General features: G+C 38.2%; 1 protein-coding gene across 1 annotated transcript in view; it reads right to left on the bottom strand.

Annotated features, from left to right (window-relative positions):
• Positions 1 to 24,568, bottom strand: part of LOC136268188 (uncharacterized) — a 53,453-nt gene that overhangs the window by 6,404 nt on the left and 22,481 nt on the right. The window contains exon 4 of the mRNA XM_066063449.1: positions 13,101 to 13,202. Coding sequence (XP_065919521.1) covers positions 13,101 to 13,202 — 102 coding nt within the window. The remainder of the gene's footprint in view (positions 1 to 13,100; positions 13,203 to 24,568) is intronic.

The following is a 24,568-nucleotide window of genomic DNA, read 5'->3' as shown; positions in this document are numbered from 1 at the left end:
GTCATTAATGGAGTTATGGGCCTCTTCTAGACTTTACTACATATATTACTAATTTGCAAAATGTATTAAAAACCTAGTCAAACATTTGGAGACCTAGTCAGCATTGGCTCAAACAAGGAGCCAACCTTCCCTTGACCACAAGAAATTGAAGTTGATGAGGATGATAGATTAGCAGATGCCACCCGTGGCAATGGAAATGAGCTATGCCCACTTTACTACAACAGGCAGAACCAAGGATAAGCATAAAGGCCCCTTGATACAAGATGGCTCATATAGGCAAGATGCTATATCCTATATATATACAGACTGACATGCTATGGCTATCCTTCTAAATATCTGGGGTTAGCGATCACGTACCATCATCACGGTCACCATGTGCCATGTGTGTGCCAAGTGGTTAAAACATACAGTACAAGTCAGACACAAACACTACATTTTAAGAATCCAAGGCAAAGCTGAGAGTTTTTAACCCCCTGCTTTCTACTGTATAATATCTGAGTGGAGGAATTAGCTATCATGGTTCCTTGCTAATATATACCTTTGGCAGACAATCAGGGATGCTGCGCATTGCCATGCAATCAACATAATAACTGCTGGCAGCTTGATAGACACTGATGTGCATGCATATGGCATGCTTAGCCAGAGTTGGGGCAAAGGTCATGCACCTTATAACATGCAATTTTTATGTTGACGTGCTACTGTTGGTGGAACTCACCGGTACATGCATCATGTGATTGCTAACCCCGGATATTTAGAGGGATAGCCATAGCATGTCTGTACATATAGGGTATACCGACTTGCTTATATGAGGCAACTTGCCAATATTACTATTCACAATCTAGACAGATCCTCAATAAGTGACACAAAAAGTCATAGCAACATTTAATATTGAAATGCAACGAACGTAACCATAAACATTACTAGTGCTATAAAAATTATTAATTTCAAACTGTAATAGGCAGTGTGTGAAATAACTTTTCAGACATGTGCTGACTTACTGTAAGGCCATTGTGAAAGTTGAGTGAACATCAAGAGATTTAACTGGACTTTTTAACTTGGTTGTTTTCCTGAGTTTTTACCAACTTGAATGTTTGCTTCTGCAACATTGGGGCCACCTATGCGCTGCAGAACTGATACTACTCAACCACTCACTGACACTACAGTATTTTAAAGGATAAGTATTGATCATATAAAAGAGCTTCTATGGAATTGATTCTGGGTTTTGTAAGAAATGAGTCATAAAGACTTCTGTCAAGGCCTTATACTAGCTATACTTGCTTTTATATTCAAAGTTTTCTTATGCTGCCATGGCTTAGAAAATATTGTAGGTCTATCCCTAATGCAGTGTATCAAATGGTACGGTCGTACCGTTTAAGTGGAAATCCAGGTGAAAATTTTGCACGTTGCCCAAAATTTCGCCTTTAAAAATCATCCTAGAGATATCTTACGATACTAAAATCACCTTTACGGAATAGTACTAGTCCATATAATACATAAAACAGCATTAAATACAACAAAACGCTTACAGGTGGCCGGATACAGAATTTTAAAAATCGCCAAAAACTTGAATTTTAGACTGACTGCCTGACTGACCACAGTCGTAAGTCTAGAGGCCAAACGAAGCAGTGTACGGCTACCATCTTACACCACAATAACAAACTCACCAGTGGGATGTACCTGTTTTGGTTCTGATGAGTGTGTGCCCTCTGCGCCTTGTCTTTTCTTTTATCTTCAATCCGGCAGGCTGCTTGTCTTCTTCATCCAATGAAACCATATCGAGGCATTAATTTTCCATATCAACACTTTCTTGAAGCATCATAATAGACGCCACAAGATTATTTAAGGCGCTTAGACTACTGATATAATCTATGATGGAGGCTACTGTACAGAGGTACCGGTACTAGATAGCTTTCATGATAGGTCACAAGATCACGCCCATTCTTCATTCTACGCATTATCGATCTATCGATTGAAATCACAACCACGATGACGTACCCTGTGATAGCCAAGCGGTACAGCACAAGCAAAGTCAAGTTCTACTTTCATTGTGGGCTAATTTGAAGGCACATAATACAACATTGACAGCCTATTTATACAAAAACTGATAGAACATTCTAGAGCTTGCCAGCTCAGCATATATCTAGTGCCACAAAAATCAAAATTACAATCAACAATGTTCAGTTCTTAAACGGTTTCCTGGGCTTGATCATTCAGGCTCCTGCTAGCTTCACACTTCTGCTGGTTTTCTATCACACTCCACCCCCCTTCTTGAACTTCAAATTGTCCGGTTGGATCATCCTCCCAAGATGGCATCCGGGACAGCACGTCAGCATTGGTGTTGTCAGTGCCCCTCCTATGTTGGACCTGAAAGAGGTAAGGTTGTAATGCCAGACTCCATCTCATTAGTCTACTATTGTGATCCTTAAATTTTGTAAGCCACTGCAGTGCTCTATGATCAGTTTGGATCACAAACTCTCTGCACAGTAAGTATACCTGAAAAGCTTCAATACCTAACTTAATGGCTAAACACTCTTTTCTCTACTGTGGAGAACCTTCGTTCTCTAGGTAAAAGCTTTCTGATAAAAAAAGCTACTGGGTGATCGTATCCTTCGGCATCCTGCTGGCTCAGGACTGCTCCTACGATTTCCTTGCTCTGAATGAGCTGCCCGTTGTAGCCTCTGAGTCTGACTTCTGGTAATCACCATAAGGGCTTTTCCCCCTTCTCTGACCCTCAACAAACTTAACAGCTCCGGAACGTCTGTTCCCAGTAGCACCAACTGTGGTAGTGTCTCTGATACTGCAGCCTCTACTGTCACAGCTTCCCCATCTACTTCCAATTCCACATTGACGAGAGGATAGGCTACAGCATCCCCATGAGCATACTGGATTGTGACAGACTCACCCTTCATCAGCTTCTCCTCACTGACAAGGTCCCTATGGACTAAGGTTCTAGTACAACCAGTATCTAACACAATATCAGATACAAACTTACCATCTACCACCCCTTCACACTTATAGTTACCAATGGCTTACTGAGAGGACTTGAGGGGACTCTTTGGTCCACAATAAAGAGCCTCACTAGGACATTGTCTCGATGTATGCCCTCTACTCTTCTTGCTTCTTCTTCTCTCCCTTAGTAGAAATGTTCCCTTTAACAGCATCCTCCCCTTTCACAGGTATCGTCTTTTTGGGACAGTCCTTTGCTAGATGGCCAGGTTGTTTACAGCTGAAACATACCTTTGGGTTGCTCCTCTTTGGCTCCATACCTGGAGTCCACAGATCCCTCTTCCTGGCTTGTCTGTAATTCTCAGCCAGCCAACCAGCTTCCTCACTGGTTCAGGGTTTCCTCACCTTGACCCACACCCTGACTTCTTCAGGTAAAACATCAACAAATTGTTCCATAACAAGCTCATCAACCACTGCCGCACGATCTGCACACCCTTTTAGCCATTTCTCTGCCAGATCCCGGACACGAATAACCAGCTCTACAGGAGTTTCATTTTCCTTTGGCTTCACTTCACGGAATCGTTGCCGGTATGTTTCTTCATTAATGTCATAACGACGAAAAATGGCCGCCTTGAACCTATCATAGTGTCTAGCATCCTGGTCGCTCATAGCAGCATAAGCAAGTCTAGCCTTCCCCGTCAGCTGAGGAGCCAAAATTGCTGCCCATTTGTCTCTCTACACCATGGGCTTCTACTGCTCTCTCGAAGGTGGTGAGAAAAGCTTCAATGTCGTCGTTCTCCCCCAGCTTGGTAAGTTTCAGTGACTCAGGTCCTACCTCTACGCGCCGTGGCCTTCGCTCCATTAGCCCTCGAATCAATTCTTCATACTGCCTCCTGTCAGCTTCCCGTTCAGCCTGTCTTAATTTCTTCTTCATAGTGGTGCCGTTCTTCAAGCCGTGCTTTCTCAAAGAGTTCTCACTCTTCTTGGCGTCTCTCCTCTTGCCTACGGGATTCCTCCATCCAGGCTTTAAGAAGGTCTGTGACTTCTGACATCTCGGACCCCTCGCTTGTTTCTGGCTGGTATATTTTCCCAGAATGTAGCATACACAAGCCAGTAAGCCTGTCACTGCCGGAACGAAGTGAGCACCAAGTGTGATAGCCACGCGTACAGCACAAGCAAAGTCAAGTTCTACTTTCATTGTGGGCTAATTCAAAGGCACATTACACAATATTGACAGCCTATTTATACAAAAACTGATAGAACATTCTAGAGCTTGCCAGCTCAGCATATATAGTGCCACAAAAATCAAAATTACAATCAACAATGTTCAGTTCTTAAACGGCTTCCTGGGCTTGATCATTCAGGCTCCTGCTAACTTCACACTTCTGCTAGTTTTCTATCACATACCCCTTTTACGCTAGCCATATTTCAGTGACCACACCTTCAAGTTAGAAGGCTGACTTGAGATACTCTAATGATCGATCAAAATCACGCCCCTTTTGGGCAAACACACATCTTTGCAGGCTGACTCGAGATACTCTAATACAGTAGTCACCCTAGTAGAACAGTCACATGTTTATAGCTAGCTGTATAGTAGAGCGACTAAGTGAAAAAATCGTTCACTTTTGATAAAAGCACCAAACTTGGTACAACATTTGCTTAATTCATACTATTTCATATTAGATACGGTACCATTAAAATTACCAATCATATCATGCTCAAAGAACCCGAAAAGTAAAATCAGTACAAAATGAATTGGGGAAGCCATAAAAGTGCTCGAGCTGGCTCAGTTGTAAATATACTGGAACTTTGCATCTGAATAGACAAGCGAGGGATGGTCATATCCAAAAACTGATCAAAGGAGGTGTCCATCCAGGTCATTAGCTTGGTTAAGAAGCACAGAGGGTCATGGTATATGAAGCCATAGATGTACAAGACAATATTTCTATTGGATCATACTTGTACTTTTAACACTGAAATATTGGCTGCATTAGAAGTGCACTTACATGGTTTCCTGAGTAGCTATTAATGGGTTTATAACCTAAGTTTCAAAACATATCCTAAGGCAATGATTTTGACGTGGTACTGTATCTCAAATACCTTACTCAACTTCCACAGAAAATTTGGTGCTTTTATCATAAAGTGAACTATTTCATCAAAATTTGTTGCTTAGCTGCTCTACTAGTATGCCTTAACAAAAAACTAAACAAACTAGTATATTAAAAATTATGAATTTAAAAATGAAGTAGGGATCCAAGCGATAAAAAGTAGTGAAACATGAGATGAACGATGGTAGCTATTACAGCATAGCTATCCTACTTTGGCATGGTACAGCAATTATTTTGTGTTCAATGCCAAAGTATGGATTCCTACCGAGCTATGCTACCATCGTTCATCTCTTGTTTCACTACTTTTTATCGCTTGGATTCCTACTTCATTTTTAAATTCATAATTTTTAATATACAGTGAACATAAGAGATGCACTGATAGAACAGTCACTACTCTAATAGAGTAGTTATTTCCGTAGTTCAGTTAACTGAGAATCCGGATAAGTGGGGTCCAGATAACTGAGGTTCAACTGTATGTGGTTACATCACCAGCAGTCTTAGTTTCAGCATATGTTTACAGTTCCATGTGCCAATGGTTGGACAACTGGACCATTTGTTGTTGCGAGGTTATGGTTGTGAGGAAACACTATAATCATCACACAAGAGATTATTACCACAAGTAATAAGGGAAATGTAAACATGTGCTGAAACTAAAACAAGTGATAATTCATCAGTTATTATGAATGTCTCAAAATACTCAACAGGTGGGATATAGCACTTTCACTAAATACTCTTAGAAAGCAACATGAATAATTCTCTTTGATGTTGACACAGGTTATTTATACACTTAGAGACCTGAGGTTAGGGCTCTAAGTTTCATTTAGAGACCTGTTGTCATGTGAGACTGTTATGGTAAATTAAACAGTACTTCAAAAAGTTTTCTATGTCACTGATTTAATTGGTGGTTCTATGGTTAGTGAGATTTGGGTTTTTACCTTCATCAGCCATACCAGCACCTGACCAAGCTAGCTGTCAAACCAAACAAGCCAGTTGCTTGATGCATATTACACAACTAGCTAGCCATCAGTGTAACTATACAGCAAGCACATTTGTATTCATCTGCTTGTCAGCACTGTCGCCATTAGACCATTAACACACTTCAGCTGTGCTATTGCACCTGTTTGCAACTTTTTTTCACTTGGTAGCCAGTCCTAATAAAGCTCGTAACTTCATGGCCAGTTGTTATAAAGTTTGTCACTTCATGGCCAGCTGTAATAAAGCTTGTCGCTTCGTGGGCAGTTGTAATAAAGCTTGTCGCTTTGTGGCCAGTTGTTATAAAGCTTCTCACTTTGTGGCCAGCTTGTCGCTTCTTAGCATTAGCTAGTAAACAAGCCTTGGAACTAAATAACAGATGCTAAAACAACACTAAACCGGCCACCGAGGGGTCTGTCACCTACCTGAAATATCGTCGAAGCTTAATGTGAAATTTGAAATAATATTATAAATAAAATATTTCAGGATAATTCCGTATATTTCCAAACACTTTAATTATTAAATGCAATTCACGTGTATAATATTTGACAGAACCTCGGGCAGAACTAGGCGCTACAGGCCACCAACTAATTTTCTGCATTTCGCAACGTTAATTTTATCAACGAAATAGTGTGTGTGACCTTGTGTGAGATCCTCTCTGGAGTTGGATTCTGCAGTGGCGCAGCAATTTTCATAGCTACTGCGTTTTGTTTCCGGGACTTATCGTCGGAGTTTTGGAACGAGATCCGCTAGCTGAATCTTCTTATTAGTCGTCAAATTATCCAAGCATTCAGTGAGTTTATGTCAGCACTTAATTATATGCAGCTATCTAATACATACAGGTAATAGAAGTAAACAGTCTGAATTTAGCTAGCTATATGCCTGTACAGTCTGTAGCTGCAAGAAATACAAGCGTGCATGTAGCTATATGAACTACCCTGACAAGCAATTATTTTGTAAGCTTTCTGCTGTAGGGGAAGAATATTAATATTATTGCAATCAACTGTCATACAAGTTCAACACTATTATACTGCTAGCACGTGCTAATGTAACCAGACATTCAATTACTTTTCTCTTCAAATACATTTGTTAGAGTACAGATATATCCTAGTAAGTGCTATGCTATTTGTGCAATGTGGAGCTCATGAAATCCTGATTATACCAGGTAGTAATTAAAGCTGTTTTGTTAGCCAGATGATTCCAGGGGATTTACATGTGAACAGAGCAATGTGACCAAAAATATTATTCATGCTTGACACCTGTTATTAGCAAGTGAATCCAAAGCCCACAAATCACTATAGAGACAGCTTGTCATAAACATGATTCTGTTCTATGGTCCCATTTGTTTTCGGTCTATATGCTATAACCATGATATGACTGGATGGATAGTCAGCTTTTGGACACACCAGAAAAACTCTTATTTCCGTAATTAATTTTTTTAGTAAATGTGACAACTATCAAGCTTCAAGTTAGCTAAAAGATATACAGACCATGTAGTAATTTTACAAGCGTGGGACACCAATTTACTTACAAATTTGGCGATTCGTTGAAGCAATAAAAATGAAACAAATTTTTTATTTAGGAATGGAATTATTTGTCAACAAAGTGATTTTGTCACAATTTGTCACACTTAATCATCACTCACAACACTCAATGCATTACAGACATAAAAAAGTTAATTTGAAATGCATTAGACATGTCATATCTCTGGAGTATGTAAATTTTAACACAGCACAGTTGAAAACCTAGTGCTTCATTTCAGTGACTGGTATCCCAAAATAGGTTTATCGAAAATTAGGTCACATAGTGGCTATTTATACTATACTCTGACATCTAAAATCATAACATAATAGAGTTTCACTTCATGTTACTTCATGTTAAATAGGAGACAAGAAACTGTTATAGAAACATGTATTCCATTGCGTCTACATTATAGATACACCAATCACACTACATATCCAGAAATTGAAATGTATATGATGTAAACTGACATACTATGCTGTCCTGGAAATTATCCATGCATGTTTTATTATTTACAACAGCTGTTTGGTCTGCAAGCTCAAGGTACAGAGCCAAGATTTCATTCTTCCAGAACATTAATCACATCATACATTATTATCTACACTCTTACATTCCTATGACTGAGCACAAAACTAGTCCAGGTTGTGCAAGCAACAGTATATCTTCTACCATGGAGGACAGCGAGTTTTTAACATTAATGGAGCAATGCATTCCTGAATATGCTATGAATTGCTTTATTAATGCTGGCTATGACACGCCAAATGTTGTGGTACAAATGAAAACTGTTGGAAATTGAAATAGTTTGGATGAAATTGAGTCATTTATTTTAAAGCATTACTCTGATGATGATTCTTGCTTTCCACCTACTGTGCAAGCTAGGAGAGACACTTCTGCAACCACATTAATGCACAGGAAATTTGTATTTCCTCCGGGGCATAGAATCAGAATCACAGATTTCATTAATTCTGTAAAATCAAAGTTTGCTTTAGCTGGAAAGAAGCGGTCTTCTTCTAGCACATTTTCTCCAAAGAAACAAAAATTTCAAAAACAGATGAAACTAGTACAACAAAAGAGAGAACCCACACTACATATGACCTGAAGGAAATAGCCGATGATGTCTGAAAAAGAATCGCTGATTGGCTACGAAAGAAAGCTGCAGCTGGTGAAAATTATCTATCAGAACTGAAGGAATTTAAAGATTACAGTAAAGTTAGACCACTCAGAACACCCTTGTGCATCTGTTTATTGCGAATTGTGTGACAAGTCATATAAATTGATGTCTAAAAAACCCAAACTTACAATGATGCTTTCAAATTGGACGAGCTATATAAAAGCATACATTGAAAAGCATACGATTAAAGACAACAAGGGTGTTGGGGGTACTGAAAACAAAGCCAAAGCAGCAGCCTTTGTTTAAATTGTCAACAGATCAGCCAAAACACAAAAGAGTCAACCATCAATCAGTAGCTACAGTAAAGATGTATCTCCAAGTGAAGAAGGTAACAGCGTCATTGGGAGTGGTGATTCCTTGATTTCTAAAGACAAATCTCAAGTTGAACATGAGAAAGTTTGCTGCACACCAAACAATGACAGCAAATCCACAGCTGATAACAATGAAGTTGTAGGTGATAGTGCCAACATCAACTCTGAACCTCAGGATTTTTGTAAGGCCCCTCTTGCTGCAGTGGATCAAGAGGGGCAGTCAATTTCATCACAACACAAGCCTAAGGTTTACAGTGATTGGTCTTATGCTGTTAGGCAAAGCAAGCTGTTTGTCCCTAATCAGTATCTATTGACCAATTACTGTCCTATTGTTGATAAAATCTCAAAGGCTCTGGAAGATTTTACACCACCACCGTGTACCAATAAGGAGTCTGACTCATTGCTTCTTGAACATTTTTCTACATCATTGCTTCGTGAGCTGCTGTATGCTGCTTGTGAAAATTGTAAACATGTGCCACAAGCAAGAAGACATACTAAAATAGTGAAGAAATGTTCACTTTCAGTGCTACTGCGGACAGGATCCTCTGGATATGAACTACTTCATAAAAACATGCCAGTGGCTCTTCCATCATTATCTACTGTCAAACGAGAGGCTGCAAAGCGGTATACTCCATTGATTGAAGGCGAATTTTCTTTTCATTTGATCAGCTTGTTGCTCATTTAGAAGCATACAGTGCATCTAGAGTGGCGTCTATATCAGAGGATGCTACAAGAGTAATATCTAGAGTAGAGTACGATCAAGCCAAGGATAAGTTAGTTGGCTTTGTCCTGCCACTTGACAAAGATTCGTTACCGTTGTCTGGGTCATTTCAGGCAAGCTCTTTAAGCACAATAGAAGCAATGTTTGAAAATAATAAAAAAGCTTCCAGTGCTTATGTTTACATGGCACAAACACTTTCACCAAACACACCACCATTTTGTTTGTGCTTAATTGGTACTGATAACTGCTTTGATGCTAACATGGTGGCATTACGATGGATATATATTGTGAAGGAGTGTAAAAAATAGAAATATTGAGGTGATCAGTTTCGGTGCTGATGGGGATGGTACTGTAGGTTGTTAACATCAATGCGTGTGATGTCAAAGTTGTACAATTACACTTCAAAGAAATATGACTACGTTTCACTTGAAAGTGGTGCGTCATTGGTGGGCTCAGTGCCAAAAGCTTGGAAATCTTGGTTTTTCATCAAAGTTTAAGAGGCTGTGTGCTTTGTTCAAGATACAGTGCATTTGGGTGTGAAACTTAAAGCACGGTTACTTACTCTATCACAAGTTTTACCAATGGGTAAATATTCAGCATTAGCCTCACACCTTCACTTGCTTCAAGCAACATATCACAAAGAACAGCATAATTTATGATTTAAAGATCTTGACCATCAAGACAGGCAAAATTTTTAAGCTGTGAATCGAATAATCAGCACAAACGTGTTAGCTTTGTTAGATAGTTTTCCTGACTCAAAGGGTACAAGATATTACATACAGATGATGAAAAGCATTGTAAACAGCTACTTAGATAAACAGTTGAGTCCTTTGCGTTGCATAGAAGAAGCCTGGTTTGCTCTGTTTTTTGCAAGATACTGGAGGCAGTGGATCGTCTGCTGCAAGAAATATAGTCTGGAGACCAACTATATTTCATTAAATAGTTACATTAGTATTGAGCTGAATGCTCATGCACTAATCTTGCTTCTGATGCTATTAAGGGACCAAAGTAAATCAACTGGAGTTGATTATCTTTTTTGCCCGTGACTGCTTGGCTCACAGCCATGCGAGAAAGGTTTCCGTGCTGCTAGGAGCATGACTCCTACCTTTTCCACAATGGTGAATTTCAATATTCTTGGCTTGCTAAGGAGGATTCACAAATTGCAAATTCGAGTCTCAAAGCTGTAGCACTGGTATCATTTTCCCAAACACCACTGCTAAGGGTAATGATAGAGAAAACCAAAACTCTGTAAAGACCATTACAAATGCAAATATAGAAGAGGCAGTAAGATCAACATTGCAAAAAGCCAACAATTCCATTGAAGATCTGGGTATGAAAGATTTACTAGTGCAGAGTGATAACTGGGACAACGTGTCGTTTGGTGATGTAGGTGATGTAGAAGAAAATTACGGAGAAGATTTAGTAGAAGAAAATGATGACAATGTAAAAGATGATGGCAAAATTGAAGTGCAAGAAATGGACAGACAGAAAGAAATGGACATACCAACAGAGTCACAGCTAAGTGTACGAGAATGCAAAGATATAATGGAAGAATTAGAAGTTATGTATAGGCATGAAATAATTGATCAACCCTTGAAGAAACAAATTAATTTTGTATGTCGAAAGAAGATAAACAATGCAGATATCGATGGATCTGATGAAAGTACTATTCCGCTGTACAAGCCAGTTGAACAAACTACTACAAGCAATGACAAACCAACTAAAATGAGACTGGACCAAAGGTTCCTTGAAGTAATTCACAATGGTGAACCTCTATATATCAGATAATCTACTTCAGTTTGGCTTTTACAAGAAAGGGAACGAGTGTCAAGTGATCATCTGTTTAGGGTAAGAGCTAAGCAGCCCTATAATACTAGCACAAAATTGCTATTACCTGTTTGTGACTGTATGTGTAGTGTGCAGTGTGTACAGGTCCACACTGACAGATAATAAAATACACAGTCAGTAGTCAATGTGAAAATGTTATGTTATAACTTCACATACATTAGAAGGTATTGTTGTGGTCTTTAAAATGCACTAAGAGACTTGTTAGCAGGTCATTATAAAGTGGTTAGGGACCTCCCTAGACTTTACTGCATATATTACTAATTTGTAAAATGTATTGAAAACCTAGACAACAAAGTCGGTGTACTGCAATCTGTCTTGAGTAAAAATGATTAGAAATTGTAGTTTTGTAACTGGATCTAGTAGTAGAGGTCTAAAATACAATCTAACTAAGCCATACTGATAATATAGTTATACTGCAATATCAAGTAACAATATCGTACCATCTATGAAATATCAAAACCACTCAGCACTATTATTAGTCTCTAATAAAACACTAAAATACTCTAATAGAACACACAGTATAAACCACACAACTAGTTCACTATTAACTACTACTCTTGTAGACCATCACATGTAAAGTTGTAAACTCTCAACAAAAGTTCAGGACTACTATATTTCACAATAGGATAGACAGTGATGTAGCCACATGTTAATGGTTGGACGACTGGTCCATTTGTTGTTGTCAGGTTATGGTTGTGAGGAAACACTATAATCATCACACAAGATATTACTACCACAAGTAATAAGGGAACTGTAAACATGTGCTGAAACTAAAACAAGTAATAATTCATCAGTTATTATGAATGTCTCAAAATACTCAACAGGTAGGATAGTCAGGTAGCACTTTCACTAAATACTCTGATAGTTAAATTAGCAACTGACATGTAAAATATGTATTCCAATTCACAAGTAGTCTACAGTGGAACCCTTCTTAACAGACACCTCTGAAAGGCAGACAGCCTGTTTATAACGGACAGTTAATAAAGTCCCAAATGCTACTTCCAATACCTGTGTGTATTAATGCCCCCTCAATAGTGGACACCTCTCTATTCCGTGAACTGGACACTGCACAATTCATTAAACTGATCATATCTGGTTCACGTGGTATCACAACCCATCTTGCTCCACCACTTGGTCTAGTTTCGTGCATTAAAATTGATTATTTTAAAATTTTAGAAAACCCCTTAAATAAGGACACCTCCATATAAAGGACACATTTCATTTCCCCAATGGTGTCTGTCTTAGAGGGGTTCCACTGTAATGCTTGAAATGAAAAATTACTACAACAGAAATTCTTACAAGAGGTCACTTGAATGACAAACATCATAACGGAAGATTTCACATTGACATATCAGGTGATACAATAGTCCAATGGTTACCAGTATCGTAATATGTACATTTGGTGAACCAGCCTCACCCGCCAAACATGATATGCATTAATCCTCAGAATATAGTAAGCCATATACAATTTATTTACTACATCACATGATACATTAGCTCACATGATCCACAACATTTACATTAGCTCCCTTCTCAATTAGCAGCTTTACCATACCATCACCCCTACCATGCTGTAAAGCATAGTGTAGAGGTGTTTCACCACCCTATGGGAACACAACAGTTATATGACTTCACTATTCCAACTACATCACAACTACACTATTATTCAGGTTGTTAGTGAAAGTAACAAACTAAAATATGATCTGAAGTGTCCTATGGGTATTGTCTCTAGCTACATGTGTATGATGTAATTATTGTAATGTGACTTTGTGACATGTTTTGTGTTTAGGGAACATCACATGGTAAACACTTAAGGTAATTGTTTGTGACTGTACTGTGTGTGTAGTGTGTACAGGTCCACACTGACAGATAATATAATACACAGTCACTAGTCAGTGTGAAAATGTTATGTTATAACTTCACATACATTAGAAGGTATTGTGGTCTTTAAAATGTACTAACTAGCAGGTCATTATAAAGTGGTTAGGGACCTCCTCTAGACTTTACTACATAATATTACTAATTTGCATAATGCATTAAAAACCTAGTCAAAAAAGTCCAGTTTTGATGGTGGGTTCTACGTCAGTTAGAGACCACATACTTGGATGTTGATGTTTTAACACATTCCCACACAAGGTTAACCCAGTCAGCATCGGCTCAATCACAGAGCCAATGTTTCCCTGACCACCAGAAATCAAAGTTGATCAGGGTGATAATTAAGAGATGCTACCTGTGTTACAGAACTGAGCTATGCCCTCTTTACTATAACAGGCGGAACCAAGGATACAAGTATACAGGCCCCTTGCAACTCACATAGGCAAGTTGCTATATCCTATACATAATTCCATGTATTGAATGTAGTGTACCACATCAAAAAGTTGCACAAAAAAAACAACACATTTTAAACCAGGTGCTCGCTCACAGCTGGCCAAAGGCCGGTTGTGGGCGCATGCCCGGTTTCTGAAATTGCTTTCCGAAAAGTGTGTGTGTGTGTGTGTGATTGTATGCATGTTTATATATTTGTTTGTCTTTCCACACCCACGTGAGCAAAATTTTGTTTGCTAAAAACAGCCTCTATGTGATAAAGAAAGGCCATATAGAGCCTGTATTAAACTTCTGGGCAGGTAAGCTTTGGTTTTGATTAATATGTGCTGGTTTGAAGTACGGGTGAAACGAGTTTATAAGGATGCGGTAAAGGCCTTACCCAAAGGGCTCTACGGATGTCAAACAGCTGAAAAACAACACAGCTGGCCTCCTTGGTTACCGGGTATAACGAATTCCTTCGAGTTGAAAAGGGGGCATGCCTGTACATGCGTGAATGAAAATGAAGAGCAGCTTTGAGGTTTTGCCTGGAGAATTTATGTAAGAAAATGTTATAGACGAACTATAAAACAGCTAAGATACTTCTGTGTATTATTATAGGGCTAAGCGTTTTGTTCGAGGTACGCTTCCTTAGCAGTGCTTAGCAACATAATTACAAAATTACGAAAGAGTTTATTAATTATGAAATACAAATTACTATGATTCGATTGTGTATGTTGCAACAAAGCAAAACCCAATATAAATATTAGTTTAGTACACTGTTAATTAATTCCTGTTAGGTTTGTTTGCTACATGACTCCTGGTTTTTAGAAGTAGCACAACTTCAACTTGTTTTTTTTTTTTTTTGGTCTTCAGCTTTACCACTGGGCACTAGAGCTGGGCAATATTTCAATATATTGGCAATATCGTGATATTGAACTACACAATATATCGTATCGAAGTAAATTATAGAGCCACAATAATATCATCTAGACAATATAATCACCAATATCGCCTAATAACATCTGGCTAGTGGTTGTGTTTCTTGCACTTGCTATATACCTACAAGGAAAGGCAATTTGGTTATAGGCAAATTCCAGCTGTTGCCTGGCACCATTTCACATTCTATGATATCATATGATGCAATAATGTGTTATGTAATGTCACTAGTCTCACTGCTTCACAAATTTAATTATACTCAATAGTTAATCATATCGTGAATATAAGCTTGTCAATATATCGAATAGCATTATTTTCAGTATCGCCCAGGACTACTGGTCACCCATAAGTTAAATATCTTCCTACGCCCCTGACATATGCTTTTTTGTAGCTTTAATGCTATATTCAACTATAGATACATTAAAACTCGTACTTTTGCCCCTTAAATGTTTCTAAGGTGGCTTTTATATTTTGGCATATGCCATTCATTATTGAGGCGATTCCTATACTTGAACATTACTACCATACTGTTTAGTAGAAACTTTATGGAAAGTGAGTCATAGTCAGTTACACAAAGTGAGGAATGGGACAATGGGTTGGTAGGAAATTAAGGATGAATGCAGAGTGGTTGGAGAAGTGTAGTTACTGGTAGCTACTATTTGTATTGATGTTTAAGTAGCCAGAAATGAACTGTATTGGTGACGTTATTTTTTTTCCTTTAGCTGTGGTGTAGTTCAGTAATATAAGTCAGTCAGTCAGTCAGTCAGTCAGTCAGTCAGTCAGTCAGTCAGTCAGTCAGTCAGTCAGTCAGTCAGTCAGTCAGTCAGTCAGTCAGTCAGTCAGTCAGTCAGTCAGTCAGTCAGTCAGTCAGTCAGCCAGTCAATCAGTCAGTCAAAAAAACCTATCAATTAATCAACCACCTGGAATGCTTCATGTAGTGTTGTCTCACTTATTACCAAGACTGTTCTGTAACATGTATATCGATGTTATAAAAAGTCCCATCATGCAGAAAGACTCAAGGTTAGCCTCTAGTGAGCTATGAACCTTTTGCTTTGTTTAGCTTTAGCTGCCTCCTGATGTCCCACTTGACCTTGCATTCTATAGCTATAGCTCACATGCATACATGGTTAGTCTATGATCAGTTATTGTTGATTTTATGTTTCAGACCCCACCCACATTGTTCTGTCTCACCACTTAAATTTCATCATTTTTATGACATCAAAGTTTTCACCATTATTCTGTCATCTCAATGTTTAATGATTGTATACAAGTAATAAACTAACATAGTTAGGTATAGAGGAAGTTAAGTAATATATGGGCTAAAGACCCATCTCAATGTCAGAGGAGGGGAAGATAACACAGGATAGTGATTAATAACTCATCAAATACTCTAACAGCGCATTCAGCTAACTCTAATAAAATAGTCAAGATTATAATGAATAATGAGCTACCTTCCCACACTGGTTTAGGTTAACTTTCCTGATCTGAAAACATAAAATTAACAATAAGTGACCCATTCACAGCTGGAAAAGAAAACCAGTACTGACTTACTAACCCTAACCATATTATTGACCACAGTTCTGGAGTAGTTATTCAACATGCAACCTTTAGCTCCCTATTTGAGCTCCCTACTGGGGTTTGATAAGCTGGCTATGTGAATAAGCTAGGTATGTGGATTAACTATCTAAAACTTCCAAAGTTATGTATACAAAAGTGATATTTGCCCCATACCCATGTGTACAGGTTTCCTATATACGTATACGAGTCCGATTTTCATATGGGCTATCCTGTGTATGAGCTATCCCATAATTTTACGGGACAAAATATGTGTATGGTCCATAACAGTACAAGTAGAGCATTGACAGAATTGCTCGCTTTGTGATAAAACATCAATTTCACTGTGGAAGTTGAATAATGTGTACCATATACTGATAGTAAAGTAGGGTTGAAAACTGCTTAAAAAAAACTGCTGTACTCTAATATAACATTCAAATACCCTAATAGAGCAGTCAAGCACTTCATATAAACATGTCTTTAAAAAGTAGTCAAAAAATGAAAAAAAAAAAAAAAAAACTTGTGTGTTTGCAGGAATAAAACTACAGCCCATAATAGTTGTATCCATTACCATTGTACCAACTGATCCCAAGCATGTCACACTGGTTTATAAACGCTGTACCAAACAGTACAGTAGTACTGTTTAAGTAGAGATCGCCCCTAAAGTGACATGCATATGGCACGTTATTTGTAACAAAAATATCTCTATTATCACACCTCTTTTTATTACACCTATGTTATAAGCATCACCTTATAATCCCTTATTCATATGCTTATAACAAATCCTTTATAATAAGCCTTACAACAGCTACTTTGTACGATGATAATCGAGATGATATCAATAATTAAGAGGCCAAATGTATCAATGTGCTGGATGCTAAATTTTTAACATATGAAATACAGCAATAAACGGAGATAACTGTAAGGATTGCTTGCATCGATACCGATCCGATACCGATACTTTGCCACACAGGCATTTCTCACAAGAACCAGCTAGTGATTTAGCTTACTAAACTCTTTTGCTAATCTCATCACTGCAGTTTGCTGGTTTTGTGGCTATCAATTACGAATACAATAGTTTATGACTTCAATGAATCTTATTTCGTGGCTTACTTCAGTTTCCACTGTACTAATAATGCTAGTGGCTGGCTTCTCTTAAGGAATTCATGCAGCTTTTGCTCAACTCCGTTCGATGCGCTATGTACGCCGCCATCTTGATAAGTAATTAAATGACTTCATTTAAAGTATCGGTTGGTATCGGGCATTTATAGCTTTACCGATACAAGGCTGATACCGCTAAAATAGGGCTGATACCGATACTAGTATCAGTATAACACCTGAATTAGTTGGATCACATGATCCCATAGTACAACAGATAAAAACTATTATTTATGATCTCATATACAATACAAAATAGCCCAATGAGGGACTTTACGGAGAAAATTTTGATTGCGCTACAATCACCATCTCAACCTTTCATTCCCACTCCCTCATTAGCTCAGGTTGAGGACACTAACCCTCTAATGGTAGTCATGGTTACTACTAGTGAAGGGTCACTTTTTTATTTTTGTCTTCACATGATCATACTAGCCCCACTCATAATCTGCACAATACGTTAAAGCACGCCTTCTACACTAGTTCATCAGTGAAGCCATACAACTCACTAAGAATGGTACTAGATGGTTTTACTGGGTTTGGATACCAGACAGCCTGTTAAAATGAAAGATAAATATACTCTAATAAAACATCAGAGTACCGTATGCGTGGTACATTTGGCGGTGATTTTAATTTGGCGGTTTGGCGAATTCTGCGCCAATCGCCAAATTAAAATCACCGCCAAACCTTAATTACTATCACCACGTGGTTCCACATTCCGGAGCACATGGCATTATACAAGTACTTTAGGAGGGTGAACAAGGACGAAGATGACAAGAAATTACCGGTATTACCTGTGCCCAAGGAAATTAAAATGGCCGACGAAGCTGTAGCCAAAGCCATGGAATTGTCGAAGTCCACAGATAGAGGAAAGTACAACACTTACTCCAAACGACAGAGAGCTCAAATTGGGAAATATGCTGCAGACCACGGTCCGACTAAAGCTGCAACTCATTTCAGTTTACTGTGGAAGATCCCAATCAATGAATCGACGGCCAGGCGGTTAAGGTCAAAATACTTGGACGCGTTAAGCGAAGCTTGTGAAGAAGCGCCTAAAGATCCAAAGAAAGCAGGAGAAGCAGTGACAGTACAAACTCTTGAGACAAAGGAGAGGAAAAGGCCCTTGAAACTTGGTGCGGAAATGGACGCTGCTGTCCAAGAGTATATTGAGTCTCTTAGATTGACGGGCACTGTTGCTAATGCAACTGTAGTGATGGCAGCAGCGGAAGGGATTGTGGCAGCAAGAGATGTAACCAAGCTTAGGCAGCATGATGGACATTTTTATGGTGGTCATATTAATATCACCAAAAATTGGGCTAGGTCTATATTAGATCGAATGGGATACGTGAAGAGAAAATGTTCGACAGCAGGGAAAACTACAATTTCAGAATTTGATGAAATCAAGGAGGTGTTTTTAGCTGATGTTGCTGCAGTAGCAGTGATGAGGAACATCCCAAGTGATTTAATATTTAACTGGGATCAAACTGGGCTGTCAATTATTCCTACTGGGAACTGGTCGATGCACAAAGCAGGAGCCAAAGTGGTACCAATTGCACACTCTGATGATAAGCGACAAATAACTGCCGTGTTGGCAGCCAATGCAATGGGCGAATACCTCCCACCCCAGTTGATCTATAAAGGAAAAACGACAAGGTGCCATCCTGATGTGACTTTTCCACCTGGTTGGGATATCTGGCATACTGACAATCATTGGTCTAATGAGGATACAATGAAGCGATATCTCGAAAAAATCATTATTTCTTTTGTCAATCGTAAAAGAAAAGAATTGGGTTTACAAGATAACTACCCATCTATGATGGATTCCGTGGGCAGACTACTGATGTAATTTTTTCATTGCTCACTACTCACAACATTTGTACAGTACAAATTCCTGCCAATTGTACTGACAAGTTGCAGCCACTGGATATTGCAATTAACAAGCCCATGAAGGATCGCCTTAGGGCTAATTTTCAATCATGGTATGCTAAGGAAGTCAGCAAGCAGTTGAAGACGTCTTCAGTTAAAGAAGTCAAAGTCGATGTAAACCTTGGGGTGGTGAAAATCCCTAGTGCTAAGTGGATTATGGAAGCATGGAAAGAGATGGAAACAAAGCCACAGATGGTAGTAAATGGATTTAGAAAGGCTGGAGTACTGGATGCCATTAAACTGTAAAAGTACTGCCGCATACTTATAATATTATACAGTAGCTGTGCTTATAAATACCAGTAGTTATGTACAGATATATTGTTTTGTTCAGCACTAATAGAATAAAGTTTCAACAAACACTAGGAAATTCAACAAACATGCAATTCTCAATACAATTAATCAAATGTGTTCTCATAAAATTTTGCAACTACTTTGGTGGTTGCTTTCCATAGGCTAGTGAAACACTAGTGGCTATAGTGAATAGCCCACAATTCACAAAACCTTTTTGTTTGGGACTACCAGCAGCTATCTTAACAGTGATATGTGTTCCAAACAGTTCCTTTATTTTATTTAATGTTGGCTCATCAACTGACTCGTATAGCGAATCATATATAGAGACTACTGGGTAAGATGTCATGGACGATGCCACAATCCAATGATTTTGTCGGCAGTGGATGATCTGCAGGTACTTATCACTGGATACCATACTGGTTTGACTACTGAAAAATAATGTAGACTGTAATCCAACAATACCAGAACTTTTAAACTGGGCTTTAAGAATCTCCTGTGAATAGTTGATATGCTTATCATTCAACATTAACCCTGTAATAAAATATTTTATATGACACACCTTATGAATATTATCACCCACCTTTCACAATAGTTTCTCTATCTGCAATACTGAGCACTTTCCTGTTGAAATTGACCCAATGATCATTTTGTTGTGACTCATCACCATCTTGCTCATCTGTTATCAGAACATCTTCTACACAAACAACCTCTGGCTCTTGACGTGAAACATCTTTTTGCTTTTTACTAGGATGTGATTATTCCTTGTTACCACTGTGTTCTCCATCTACTGGTAATTTTCTCTTTTTTGGAATTTCAAATCGCTTGACAAGCCTTGCCACATTGGACAGGTGGGGGTTAACACCAGTGAACTTTAGCTTACATGGAACGTCGAGGCCTCCCTGTCTTAAATCTGTCGAGTACTGTCTTGGTCCCGTTATAGTACAATGAATTATTCCCCCCAACTCCAAAAATACACTGCAAGCAGCAGAAATCTTTCGGGGCACGTGGCCAACAACCATGGATGAATCTGAGGCAGCTGGTTTCAATACTGCCACTGCAAATGGATCGCTTCTGTTTCCACTTTCCTGGTGGCAAATTAATTCTTCTCCGATAAACGGCGTCCACACGCTTTTATAAACATGATGACCACGAACAACTTGTTCACTCTCGTAGGACTCCATACTCTCAAGTGAGCGAAATGTTTCGTTAAACGAAATTAGCGTTCGCCAATTTTTTTTCAATTTCCATTCTTCATCATTTCGCCAAATTAAATGTTCGCCAATTTCCATTCTTCTCCAATTCGCCAAATTTAATGATCGCCAAATGTACCACGCATACGATATTCTGAAGCCAATGAGATTACCTAATGCACAATTTCAAAAGCTTCTTATTACTTTTCGGACTGTTCTGTTAAGGTGGCGCTTAACCAATTAAGTCCAGCGGAACAAAACAATTTGTTCAACCCACATGCTTAATGGGTAGACCAAAACTTTGCTAGTAGTATACAACTTAATCTATCCCTAAAAAGCTGTAGCTACCTTCCCATACTGGTTAGGTTAACTTTCCTGACCTGAAAACATCAAATTAACAATAAGTGACCTATTCACAACTGGAAAAGAAAACCAATTCTGGCTTACTAACCCTAACAATATTATTGACCACAGTTCTGGAGTAGCTATTCAACATGCAACCTTTAGCTCCCTATACTTGAGCTCCCTGCTGGGGTTTGATAAGCTGGTTATGTGGATAAGCTAGGTATGTGGATTAGCTAGGTATGTGGATTATCTCTCTAAAGCTTCCCAAGTTATGTATACAAAAGTGATATTTGCCCCATACCCATGCGTACAGGTTGCCTATATAGATATGGGAGTCCAATTGCATATGGGCTATCCCATACATGTATGGGACAAAATATGTGTATGGTCCATAACAGTACTAGTAGAGCATCGACAGAATTGTTCGCTTTGTGATAAAAACATCAATTTTGCTGTGGAAGTTGAGTAATGTGTACCATATGCTACTAGTAAAGTAGGGTTGAAAACTGCTACTAAAAAACCGCTGTACTCTAATATAACATTCTAATAGAGCATTCAAGCACCTCATATAAACGTGTCTTTAAAAGTAGTCCATAAATGAAAAATGAATAAAAATAATTATCAAAACTCAAAATTTTGTCTCACTCACTCACTCACTGACCATAGTTGCAAGCCTAGAGCCCAAACGAAGCAGCACACAGTCACCATTTTACGCCACAACAACAAACTTACCAGTGGGGGAGTCCTGATGAGTGTATGCCTTGTGCTCCGTGTCTTTACTTTTATCTTCAATCAGGCTGCTTGTCTTCTTCTTCATCCAACAAAACCATATCGAGACATTAATTTTCCATATCAACACTTTCTTTAAGCAGCATAATAGATGCCACAAAATTATTTAAGGAGCTTAGACTACGTTACTGTATGGAGGTAGCGGTAATCCACAATAGGTCACAAGATTACGTTCATTCTTTATTCTACGTAGTATCAATCTATCGATCGAGACCACAATGACCATGCCCCTTTTATTATGCTAGCTGTATTTCTGACCACACACCTTCAAGTTGGTAGGCTGATTCGAGATACTCTAGTCTAATAATCGATCGAAACCACGATGAGCTCCCCTGCTAGGTTTGATAAGCTGTGTATGTGGATTATCTCTCTAAAGCTTCCCAAGTTATGTATACAAAAGTGATATTTGTCCCATAACCATGCGTAAAGGTCACCTATATATGTATGAGAATCCAATCGCATATGGGATATCCTGTGTGTATGGGCTATCTCATACATGCATGGGACAAAATATGTGTATGGTCCATAACAGTACTAGTAGAGCACTGACAGAATTGTTCACTTTGTGATAAAAAAAACTGTGGAAGTTGAGTAATGTGTACCATATGCTGAACTTAAAAAGTAGTAAAGTAGGGTTGAAAACTGTTAAAAAAAACTGTTGTACGCTAATATAACATGCAAATACCCTAATAGAGCAGTCAAGCACTTCATATAAACGTGTCATTAAAAGTAGTCCAAAAATGAAAAAAAACAACAAAAAAAACTTGGGTGTTTGCAGGAATACAACTACAGCCTATAATTGTTGTATCCTTTACCACAGTACCAACTGATTCCAAGCATGTCACACTGGTTTATAAATATTGTACCTACTGTACTGTTTAAGTAGAGATCACCCCTAAAAGTGACGTGCATATGGCACACCGTTTGTAACAAAAATACCTCTATTATCACACCTCTTTATAACATTATTACACCTAGTACATTGTAAGCATCACCTTATAATCCCTAATTCATATGTTTAAAACACATCCTTTATAATAAGCTTTACAACAGCTACTTTATATGACGATAATCCAGATGATATAAATAAGAGGACAGATGTATCGATGTGCCAGATGCTAAATTCCTAATGTGAAATACAGAAATAAACGGAGATAACTGTAAGGATTGCTGCGCCACGTGAAAGACTAGCAAAACAGGCTGATGGTGCAATAATAGCGTCGTTTGTGATGGTGAGAGTGTAGATATGTTGATGATAATGATGACAACCGTTGCCTGACTCTATTAAGGTATGCAATAATAAGGTTTGTTGTTTCCATTAATTTATTACACAAGCCACACTGACACATTTGTAGCATTAAGATGAACCCAACAAACTATTCAACACTGCAATCCTTACATTGCTGCCACAATTGTAGTCCAGTACAAAAGCTCGGCAGTTGCTCCTATCTGTAGCATGAAAAGGTAATGTGCATACGTCTGTGCATTTTTCAAGTCACTACAGTGTAGATTGCATATGTAAACGTCATCACTTCCTTAAGGTGGAGACTGAGATCCAACTAACTATATACCCTATAAGTGTTTATTGAATTTAATGTTATGTTTGCTTCTTTGTACTAAATGTTTCAGCCATCACTAAAACAACTAATCAAGTTGAAGGAACCGAATTTACATGATTTTAGATGTCTTCAAAATATTATAATAGTTATTCTTTGAAATGCGAGTCTTATTTCCATGTACTAAGGAATGATATTTTTAATTATTCAGCGTTGTATCTGGTGGAGGATACAAGCACCAAATTGTCAAACATTTTGCAACAAATCCTTGGATATAGTGTGCACAATAATACAAGCACAAATGTGAATCATGTATCTGTACTTGTCGTACTGGCAGCATTTGTTCCCAATATTTACTTTACAATGTAGAGCAAATATGCAGCCAAACGTATATGTCACGACATATGCCATACATCATTTTATGCCACAATCATTCCATGACTATTGCAGCATCCCTTAGCTACAAGAGGAAATTTGATAGTACAGGTCCCACAGAGCTGTGTGGCCAGAGACATGTGGGCATAAGAATTTGGTGTTGGTCACATTTTAATTAAGCATGTATAAGACTGTATTGTGGATGAAAGTGTGTGTCTTGACTCCTTGCATAATTATGTGTATTTACTTTTGTAATGCTTCATGTATTATACAGGAGCACAGCACATGAGCCAATAGACAGATGTAGTATGAAACAAAGAATACTTATTGGAGGAACCACAAGTATACTATCACTACAAGACAATGTTACTTGATTACACTCTCCTATATTTAAATTCCAAAATATTTTGTTAGCCAAAGAGTTACGAGATACTTAGTATTTACAGAAACACACATTTAACAAGTTGAAACTTTACAATAACACTAAACTGATAATCATACAGTATGGTAGTACTGTATATTAGGGATCATGGAGGTTTGCATTATCTC

The sequence above is a fragment of the Dysidea avara genome, chromosome 10 (genome assembly GCF_963678975.1).
Source record: "Dysidea avara chromosome 10, odDysAvar1.4, whole genome shotgun sequence".
NCBI lineage: Eukaryota > Metazoa > Porifera > Demospongiae > Dictyoceratida > Dysideidae > Dysidea > Dysidea avara.
This window is presented reverse-complemented; position numbering and strand designations above follow the sequence as displayed.